Below are 12,500 nucleotides of genomic sequence, written 5' to 3' on the forward strand. Positions count from 1 at the left end.
GTTTGATGTTTGATGCCCAACAATATTGTCCAGCTTTTTTAGATCTAGGGGGTCAAAGTGAGACCTGGCACAGTAGCCATCAGCTGACAGTCAGTAGCCACCAGCTGACGGTCAGTAGCCACCAGCTGATGGTCAGTAGCCACCAGCTGACAGTCAGTAGCCACCAGCTGACAGTCAGTGGCCACCAGCTGACGGTCAGTGGCCATCAGCTGACGGTCAGTAGCCACCAGCTGACAGTCAGTGGCCATCAGCTGACGGTCAGTAGCCACCAGCTGACGGTCAGTAGCCATCAGCTGACAGTCAGTAGCCACCAGCTGATGTCAGTAGCCACCAGCTGATGGTCAGTAGCCATCAGCTGACGGTCAGTAGCCACCAGCTGACAGTCAGTAGCCACCAGCTGACAGTCAGTAGCCACCAGCTGACGGTCAGTGGCCATCAGCTGACGGTCAGTAGCCACCAGCTGATGTCAGTAGCCACCAGCTGACAGTCAGTAGCCACCAGCTGACGGTCAGTAGCCACCAGCTGACGGTCAGTAGCCATCAGCTGACAGTCAGTAGCCACCAGCTGACGGTCAGTAGCCACCAGCTGATGGTCAGTAGCCACCAGTTGACGTCAGTAGCCACCAGCTGACGGTCATAGCCACCAGTTGACGGTCAGTAGCCACCAGTTGACATCAGTAGCCACCAGCTGACGGTCAGTAGCCACCAGTTGACGGTCAGTAGCCACCAGTTGACGGTCATAGCCACCAGTTGACGTCAGTAGCCACCAGCTGACGGTCATAGCCACCAGTTGACGGTCAGTAGCCACCAGTTGACATCAGTAGCCACCAGTTGACGGTCAGTAGCCACCAGTTGACGGTCAGTAGCCACCAGTTGACGGTCATAGCCACCAGTTGACGTCAGTAGCCACCAGCTGACGGTCAGTAGCCACCAGTTGACGGTCAGTAGCCACCAGTTGACGGTCAGTAGCCATCAGCTGATGGTCAGTAGCCACCAGCTAATGGTCAGTAGCCACTCAGTGTGTGACATGTTCCTATCAGTGCTAGAAGTGAACTCTTCTGTTTGTGTTTGAAGCTTCAGTTTTTAGTTTTCAGCTGTAAACAAAGAAAATCTGACAACAGTTCATGTGAACTCCCAGACCTGAACCCAAAACCTTTAGGCTACCCTGACAGGCCTCACACGGCCTCCGAGGCTGCTGACCCGACCTGACCCACCTGACCCTGGACAGGTGATCTCTGTTGGACCAGTACAGGAAGAATCCAGGTGTCCAAGTCTGTTACAGCATCAGGTTCTGATTCTCCAGGTTTGTATGAACCACTCTGGTATTTTTGCTCTGATCTAAAGGTTTGATGTGAACCAATCAGAGGGCTCTGTGAGTATTTACCCAGAGTACATTGCTGTTACCTGGACCAGATGTTTCCTCAGGTGTAATCTGAACAGACTGAGATAATGTGGCTTTGATGTTCTCTCTCTCTCAGTATACATGGTCACCGGTTGTTGAACGCCTGGTGCTTTCTGCATTTATTCATGGAACCCTCTGAAAGTTTCATAGTGCAGCTCCATTAATCTGTGGGACGGCTTTAAAAGCAAGAATGAAAGATTCATCTGTATTCCTCTCTCTCTCTCTGATGCTGTGAAATATTGATGAGTGCTGAATCACTGGAGGAGAGGAAGAGACTCCTCACAGCAGCACAGGCCGAGGGCACGAACAGGTCCAGCAGCTGCTGGGAACCACTAATCATCACAACCATAATACTAATAACCACAGCCATAATACTATTAACCACAACCATAATACTATTAACCACAGCCATAATAATAACAACCACAGCCATTATAATAACAACCACAGCCATAATAATAATAACCACAGCCATAATAATAACAACCACAACCATAATACTATTAACCACAGCCATAATAATAACAACCACAGCCATTATAATAACAACCACAGCCATAATAATAATAACCACAGCCATAATAATAATAACCACAGCCATAATACTATTAACCACAGCCATTATAATAACAACCACGGCCACAATACTAATAACCACAGCCATAATAATAACAACCACAGCCATAATAATAACAACCACAACCATAATACTGTTAACCACAGCCATTATAATAACAACCACAGCCACAATACTAATAACCACAGCCATAATAATAATAACCACAGCCATAATACTATTAACCACAGCCATAATAATAACAACCACAGCCATTATAATAACAACCACAGCCATAATAATAATAACCACAGCCATAATAATAATAACCACAGCCATAATACTATTAACCACAGCCATTATAATAACAACCACAGCCACAATACTAATAACCACAGCCATAATAATAATAACCACAGCCATAATAATAATAACCACAGCCATAATAATAATAACCATAGCCATAATACTAATAACCACAGCCATCATAATAACAACCACAGCCATAATACTATTAACCACAGCCATAATACTAATAACCACAGCCATAATAATAACCACAGCCAAAATAATAATAACCATAGCCATAATACTAATAACCACAGCCATTATAATAACAACCACAGCCATAATACTAATAACCACAGCCATAATAATAACCACAGCCAAAATAATAATAACCATAGCCATAATACTAATAACCACAGCCATTATAATAACAACCACAGCCATAATACTAATAACCACAGCCATAATAATAACAACCACAACCAAAATAATAATAACCATAGCCATAATACTAATAACCACAACCATTATAATAACAACCACAGCCATAATACTAATAACCACAGCCATTATAATAACAACCACAGCCATAATACTAATAACCACAGCCATAATAATAACAACCACAACCAAAATAATAATAACCATAGCCATAATACTATTAACCACAGCCATTATAATAACAACCACAGCCATAATAATAACAACCACAGCCATAATACTAATAACCACAGCCATAATAATAACAACCACAGCCATAATACTAATAACCATAGCCATAATACTATTAACCACAGCCACTATAATAACAACCACAGCCATAATAATAACAACCACAGCCAAAATAATAATAATAACCATACCCATAATACTATTAACCACAGCCATTATAATAACAACCACAGCCATAATAATAACAACCACAGCCATAATAATAACAACCACAGCCATAATACTAATAACCACAGCCATAATAATAACCACAGCCAAAATAATAATAACCATAGCCATAATACTATTAACCACAGCCATTATAATAACAACCACAGCTATAATAATAACAACCACAGCCATAATACTAACAACCACAGCCATAATAATAACAACCACAGCCATAATAATAACCACAGCCATAATACTAATAACCACAGCCATAATAATAACAACAACCACAGCCATACTAATAACCACAGCCATAATGATAACAACCACAGCCAAAATAACAATAACCACAACCATAATACTATTAACCACAGCCATTATAATAACAACCACAGCCATAATAATAACAACCACAGCCATAATACTAATGACCACAGCCAAAATAATAATAACGACAGCCATAATACTAATAACCACAGCCATAATAATAACCAAAGCCACAATAATAATAACCACAGCCATAATACTAATAACCAAAGCCATAATACTAACCACAGCCATAATAATAATAATAATGACAGCCATAATATTAATAACGACAGCCATAATATTAATAACGACAGCCATAATACTAATAACCACAGCCATAATAATAATAACCACAGCCATAATAATAATAACCACAGCCATAATAATCATCACAACCATAATAATAAAATAATATTTAATAATCTAAATAACAATAATAATAATAACAACAATAATAATGTAAATTCTCACATTAGCACTGGTATTATACACTGTAAAAAGTCAATTTATTTAAAGCACACATCAGCTCTGCACACTTTAAAAACATAACATCAGACATGAGACTAAAAACACCAAACATACAGCTCATAATGTTCATATTATTAGTATTATTATTTTTGTAACAGATACACAGATTTTGGGATTTTCTGAGAGCTCTGTTTTTGTGTTTTGTTAATTTTTTGTTGTTTATTTAATTCCTTTATAATTATTATTATTGTTATTATTAGTTCAAATATTTTTATTTTCATTTTCAAGTTTTTTGTGTCAGAGAACTCTCTTAATAAGACGATGGTGCATCTCAAGGGGCTTCTCCTCAAATCAAATATCAAATAAATGATGTAACAGCAGGACTGAGGTTGCTCACTGTGCCGACTACTAAAATGCACTCATGTTAATATTTTGTTTCTTGCACCTCTTTGTTTTGCACACGTCCTTCTGTCTGTTCTTTGTTACTCTATGAGGAACGACAGCCACTTACCTTTATGATTACATGCATCTCTGTGGAAATTACAATAAAACTGAACTGAACTGAACTGAATGAACTGAACTGAAATGTGTTTGCACCAATAAAACACTTATCAACTGACATAAAAAGAGACAGAATGTGGGTGAAGTTTTGTTACCTGATCCTGAGGTCCTGTCCGTGACAAAATCTAGTTTTAATATTTTTCAAGTTTTATGCTCCTGTGTTGCATATTCATAACTTTGTGTGTTTAATCAAATTATAACACAGCAAATGTTGGGGGCAGGTAATATTCTAGTGTAGAAAAAGTGAACATAGTGCACAGACAGTGAGAGGAGTGCAATTAATGGGAGCCTAATAGAGTAAACTCAGTAATATGATATATAATATACAGTAACTGTAATTAACTGTGACTGAAATTTGAGCCTACGTGAAAAAGCCAATAAACGTGGATTCAACAAACTTTATTAGTCAGCACATGAATTACACCAGATACGACCTTTACAATAGTTCAGGCCTTATGTGACACAGAAGGCTAAACAGAAAAGTGTTGGTGACATGTTTTACTTTTGTTATTTTTAAGAGGCGTGACTGGGGAGAAAACACGACTCAACTGTAAATATGTTCAGGATTTGAAAAGAACAACAAGAATAACATGATGATATTATATTTTATTATACATTGATTGTTTGCCGTTTCATTCTTTGATCATTGCTGGTGTTGGGTGGGACGGAGTGTGGTAACTAACTTTGTTAAACAGCAGGACAAGTCTTTTCTTCCTGTTATCCTTTGACTCCCTCTTGTCACAGTTATATAACACATAGTGTTATCACTATCACTATCTCATGATCTCACTATCACTATATCACTATCACTATCTCACTATTTTACCATCACTATTCCAGTATCACTACAGCACTATTACTATATCACTATATCACTATCAGTAAATCACTGTCACTACATCACTAATACTATTATCATTATTGCTATATCACTATATTGCTATCAGTAAATCACTATCACTATCACTATATTACCACATCACTATCACTATATGACTATCAGTATATCACTACATCACTATCTATCTATAACTATCAGTATCTCACTCTTTCAATATAACTATATCACTGTCACTATCTCACTATCACTCATTATATCACTAGAACTACTTCACTATCAGCATATCACCATGTCACTATCACTATATTACCACATCACTATCACTATATGACTATCAGTATATCACTACATTATAATCTCACTATCTTGCTACATCACTATCTCACTTTAACTATCACTATCTCACTGTTTCAATATCACTTTATCACTGTCACTATCACACTATCTCACTTTAACTATCACTATCTCATTATCACTATATCACAACATCACTATAACTATACCACTATCACTATATCACTATATCACCGTATCATTATATTACTACATCACTATCACTATATGGCTATCACTATATCACTACATTACTATCTCACTATCTCACTATCACTATCTCACTATATCACTACATAACTATCTCACTTTAACTATCACTATCTCACTATTTCAATATCACTATATCACTGTCTCACTATCTCACTTTAACTATCTCACTATTTCACTGTCAGTATATCACTGTCACTATCTCACTATCTCACTTTAACTATCACTATCTCACTATTATTATCTCACTATTTCAATATCAGTATATCACTGTCACTATGTCACTATCTCACTTTAACGATCACTATCTCACTATCACTATATCACTGTCACTATCTCATCACTATATCACTTAATCGCTATCACTATATCACTGTCACTATCTCATCACTATATCACTTAATCGCTATCACTATATCACTATTACTATATCACTATATCACTATCAGTATATCACTATATCACTATAGTGCCACATCACTATCATTATATGACTATCACTATATCACTACATTACTATCTCACTATCACTATCTCACCATATCAATGCATCACTATTTCACTTTAACTATCAGTCACTATCACTATTTCACTATTTCAATATCAGTATATCACTGTGACTATCTCACTATCTCAGTATCACTATCTCATTATCACTATATCACTATTACTTTAATCACTATATCACTATCACTATCTCACTACATCACTATCACTGTATCACTATATTGCCACATCACTCATATCATTATATGACTATCACTATATCACTACATTACTATCTCACTATCTCACTACATTGCTGTTTCACTTTAACTATCACTATGTCACTATCACTGTCACTATTTCAATGTCAGTATATCACTGTCACTATCTCATCACTATATCATAAGATTACTATCAGTATATCATTATATGTCACTATCACTATGTCACTATGTCACTATCAGTAGATCACTATGTCACTATCACTATGTCACCATATTGCTGTCACTATCACTATATCACTGTCACTATCACTATGTCACTATCAGTATATCACCATCACTATCACTATGTCACTATCAGTATATCACTGTCACTATCACTATATCATTATATCACTATCATTAAAAAATTATATCAGTACGTCTCTATCACTATATCACCATGCCACTATCAGTATATCACTTTCGCTATATCACTATAACTATTTCGATACATCATTATTACTATGTCAGTATCACTATACCATATCAATATCACTATCTCACTATCACTAGCTCACTACATCACTGTCACTATATCACTATCATTAACTCAGTATGTCACTATCATTATTTCATTATATCGCCATATCACTGTCATTGTATTACCATATCACTATCACCCTATCACACTATCACTATCTCATTATATCACTATATCACTACATCGGTATATCACCATATCAGTATATCAATACATCACTATCACTATCTCACTATCACTATATCAATAAATCACTATCATTATATCACTATATCACCATACCACTGTATCACTATCACCATATCACTATCACTATCACTGTCATTACATCACAATCTCTATATCACTGTCATTATGTCACTATCACTATATTACTAGATCACTATGTCATTATCACTATGTCATTATATCACTATCACTATCAGTTTATCACTATGTCACTATCACTGTCACTATATCACTGTCACTATCAGTATATCACGAAGTCACTATCACTATTTCACTATCAGTATATCACTGTCACTATCACTATGTCACAACCAGTATATCACTATGTCACTATCACTATGTCACAACCAGTATATCACTATGTCACTATCACTATGTCACTATCAGTATATCACTGTCACTATCACTATCACTGTATCACTATATTACTATCACTATCATTATATCACTATATCACTAAGCTCCTGTCCAGACTCGTCTTTATAATATAAAACTAAGACATGAAATATTATTACTAAATGATCCTTCTCTTATCTATCTTATTCAGATTAAAAGCCTATGATGTTTCAGAAATGTTTTAATCCAGATGTTTCAGAAATGTTTTAATCCAGATGTTTCAGAAATGTTTTCATCCAGATGTTGTAGAAATGTTTTCATCCAGATGTTGTAGAAATGTTTTCATCCAGATGTTGCAGAGATGTTTTCATACAGATGTTTCAGAAATGTTTTCATACAGATGTTGCAGAGAGCCTCTGAAGATTGTGGGAAACCTTAAGAACAGCAGGAAGCTCTAGAATTTAAACAACAAGAGAGACACAGACTGATGTTACACGTGTTCAGCTGTCCGCATACTTTTGGCCAAGTGGGTACAACTGATACTGATTAAAGAGGGCGGGAGGGAGAGTAGCCCCGCCCTCCTGGACGCACCGGGAGCGGAGCCGGTAACCTCACCAAACGCTCCTCCTGCAGCTCAGTTCTTTCTTCTTTGTCTGTTTTTCTGTCCGGTGAGCTCGGTTTAGCCCGGTTCAGCTCGGTTCAGCTCGGTTTAGCCCGGTTCAGCTCGGTTCAGCCCGGTTCAGCTGGGTTCGGTGTGCAGCGGCGGAGGACAGAGCAGTGAGTCCAGCGGCAGAGAGCAGGGAGCCGGGGAGCCGGAGAGCAGGGACCGGGTCCTGCTGCGGAGCTGCTGCCCAGTGATACTCAGCCAGAGAGCGGCGGGGAGGTGCGGGGAGGTGCGGGGCTGCTGCTCGGTGATATCAGAGTGAGCAGCGGACTCTGGAAGTGAGCCGCAGTTACATAAAGAGGACGTAAACCCTGAGTGAGAGCTCCGGGACACTTCTGCTGGAGTGAGTTGAGTTTGCAGAAGGACGCACATGGACGCAGCTGTCGGTCTTCTGCTCCGGTTCTGCTCCGGTTCTGTTGCGGTTCTGCTCCGGTTCTGATTTTTCTGTGATGGAGTGAAAATGAAACTTCGGGACAGTTTTTCCTGCTGGAGGCGGATTTGGACGACTTTAATGGTTTTTGAGGAGAAACCGTCGCGGTGAAGCTTTTCCCTTCTCACACATGAAGAGCTTCAAGCGACCGAGCAGCTGAAGAAAATGGATTATTATCACTCTGCCTGCGGGGAAATAATCAATAATCAATAATAATTCGACCATATGAAGCTCATAATCGATGAATATTGACCATCTTCGGATCCAAACTGAATAGCTGTCATACTTCCGTCCATGTGCTGAACCAGCAGCTGTTGTCGGAGAGTTTGATGAGTTTGTTCTGCGGGTCTGCTTCCTGCGGGTCTCCTTCCTGCGGGTCTTCTCACGCTCACAGCTCCACACAACAGACTCGGATGGCCGCCGGGACGCAGCGCACCGCGCCGCCGCACATGGAGCGCTCCGGGCGGCCGCGGCTGCTGCTGCTGCTCGGCCTGCTGCTCCGCCTCTGCTCCGCGGTCACCGACGACCGCCTCATCTCCGACCGGTACGCGGTCTACTGGAACAGCTCCAACCCCAGGTAAGACCCGGACCCGACCCGGGTCAGAGAGGCTGGAGGCGGGGAGGGCGCGTTCAGCTGTAACATCAGCACAAACATCTGGAATAAACGTCTAAAGGAGCTTTAATCCAGCTGCGGAGGATGTTCTTTAAACTTTAATATCATCAGGACACAAACCAGAAATTAAATGTTAAAAACTTTAATCACGTTCAAATATATTTAATAGGCTATAGGAGACGTTTCAGGGAGTTTTGAAGTGAATTTCAGCAGTTTTCTTTCCAAAACCCTGCAAACGGAAACATATTTAAGTGACATAAAAGCAGAGAAAAGTGTCAAATGAAGTTAATTTTATTTATTCAAACTAAAATTACATATTTGTTTTTGCAGTCTGTCCAGCGGAGGACAGCAGCTGCCTGCAGAGGCTTCATTCAGATAAAGAAAAGCAGAAAATTGAGGAATTCCTCCTCCAGGATGAACAGAAATGTAAAAGACGATCAGCAGAAAGAGAACAGATGAAAGATGTTTCTGATGTGAGATTAAAATACAGATAATATTCAGAGTTACAGCAGCTTCATGTGAAGCGTCTCTTACAGCAAATTAACTTCCATCATCCACAGAAACCATAAAAACTGAAGGAAAACGTCTCATTTTTAACTTCAGACTTTAACACAGAAATGAGTCAGATGTTATTGAAATGACACTTACAGTCTGTTGTTTGGTGCCATATTGACTCTGTGATTTCAGTCTGTATTGTTTTTACACTCTGTGGCGGCAGACTGGTCCATCTGCACGGCCCCTCACTAAATAAAATACAAACATATTAAAATTAAGTTTAAGAGTGTAAAAGTGATCTGTCCAGTTTTTACCAAACAGGTCTAATAATATAAATACTAATAATGATTATATATAATTTTTATTATTTCTGTGAGCAAATTAATTATATTTTTTCTGTAAAAAGTGTAAAATGAAGCCACATGTGAGACACAGACACACACACACACACTCACACTCACACACACACTCTCTCTCTCTCTCTCTCTCTCTCTCTCACACACACACACACACACACACACACACACACACACACACACACACACACACACACACACAACCGTCTGCAGACACATAAATGACCATAAACAGGTGAAACAGTCAGCGGACTGTAAACAGGGTAAATATTATACAGTTAAATAACATGATGTGACTTTATATGCGTACTGTATAATGTGTGGTTATGTATAGTATACATAGTACAGTATATTAGTAGAGTATATACAGTAGAGTTTATACGGTAGAGTATACATAGTACAGAGTACAGTATATTAGTAGAGTATATATAGTAGAGTATATACAGTACAGTATATATAGTACAGTATATATAATACAGTATATACAGTAGAGTATATATAGTACAGTTTATAAGCAGAATATATATAATACAGTATATATAGTACAGTATATACAGTAGAGTATATAAGTAGAGTATATATAATACAGTATATATAGTAGAGTATATACAGTAGAGTATATAAGTAGAGTATATATAATACAGTATATATAGTAGAGTATATACAGTAGAGTATATATAGTACAGTATATATAGTAGAGTATATACAGTAGAGTATATATAGTACAGTATATATAGTAGAGTATATACAGTAGAATATATATAGTACAGTATATAAGTAGAGTATATATAATACAGTATATATAGTAGAATATATACAGTACAGTATATATAGTACAGTATATAAGTAGAGTATATATAATACAGTATATATAGTACAGTATATAAGTAGAGTATAAATAATACAGTATATATAGTACAGTATATATAGTAGAGTATATACAGTAGAGTGTATAAGTAGAGTATATGTAGTACAGTATATACAGTACAATATATATAGTAGAGTATATACAGTAGAGTTTATACAGTAGAGTTTATAGGTAGAGTGTATACAGTAGAGTATATACAGTAGAGTATATACAGTAGATTGTACACAGTAGAGTATATACAGTAGAGTTTATAGGTAGAGTGTATACAGTAGAGTATATACAGTAGAGTATATACGGTAGAGTTTATACGGTAGAGTTTATACGGTAGAGTATATACGGTAGAGTGTATACGGTGGAGTATATACGGTAGAGTTTATACGGTAGAGTTTGTACGGTAGAGTGTATATGGTAGAGTATATACGGTGAGTGTATATGGTAGAGTTTATACGGTAGAGTTTATATGGTAGAGTATATACGGTGAGTGTATATGGTAGAGTGTATACGGTAGAGTTTATATGGTAGAGTATATACGGTAGAGTGTATATGGTAGAGTTTATACGGTAGAGTATATATGGTAGAGTATATACGGTAGAGTGTATATCATAGAGTATATACGGTGAGTGTATATGGTAGAGTGTATACGGTAGAGTGTATATCATAGAGTATATACGGTAGAGTGTATATGGTAGAGTTTATACGGTAGAGTATATATGGTAGAGTATATACGGTAGAGTGTATGCAGTAGAGTTTATACGGTAGAGTGTATATGGTAGAGTTTATACGGTAGAGTATATATGGTAGAGTATATACGGTAGAGTGTATGCAGTAGAGTTTATACGGTAGAGTGTATATGGTAGAGTTTATACAGTAGAGTTTATACGGTAGAGTGTATACGGTAGAGTTTATACAGTAGAGTTTATACGGTAGAGTGTATACAGTAGAATTTATACAGTAGAGTTTATACGGTAGAGTGTATACAGTATAATTTATACAGTAGAGTTTATACGGTAGAGTGTATATGGTAGAGTATATACGGTAGAGTGTATGCAGTAGAGTTTATACGGTAGAGTGTATACAGTAGAATTTATACAGTAGAGTTTATACGGTAGAGTGTATATGGTAGAGTTTATACAGTAGAGTTTATACGGTAGAGTGTATACAGTAGAATTTATACAGTAGAGTTTATACGGTAGAGTGTATACAGTAGAATTTATACAGTAGAGTTTATACGGTAGAGTGTATACAGTATAATTTATACAGTAGAGTACATACAGCCTGTTCGCATAGACAGTAGAGTTTATACGGTAGAGTTTATACGGTAGAGTATATACGGTAGAGTGTATATGGTAGAGTTTATACGGTAGAGTATATACGGTAGCATGTATACGGTAGAGTTTATACGGTAGAGTTTATATGGTAGAGTGTATATGG

The 12,500-nt window shown here is 37.5% G+C and overlaps 1 protein-coding gene across 3 annotated transcripts in view; it reads left to right on the forward strand.

The window, feature by feature from the left end:
- Window positions 1–8,092: 8,092 nt before the first annotated feature.
- The window catches only part of LOC121901115 (ephrin-A2-like), a 92,969-nt gene continuing 88,561 nt past the window's right edge, over window positions 8,093–12,500 (forward strand). For all 3 annotated transcript variants that reach the window (XM_042417794.1, XM_042417795.1, XM_042417796.1), the window contains exon 1: window positions 8,093–9,314. In XM_042417794.1, coding sequence (XP_042273728.1) covers window positions 9,067–9,314 — 248 coding nt within the window. In that variant the 5' untranslated portion in view covers window positions 8,093–9,066. The remainder of the gene's footprint in view (window positions 9,315–12,500) is intronic.

The sequence above is a fragment of the Thunnus maccoyii genome, chromosome 7 (assembly GCF_910596095.1).
Source record: "Thunnus maccoyii chromosome 7, fThuMac1.1, whole genome shotgun sequence".
Lineage (NCBI taxonomy): Eukaryota > Metazoa > Chordata > Actinopteri > Scombriformes > Scombridae > Thunnus > Thunnus maccoyii.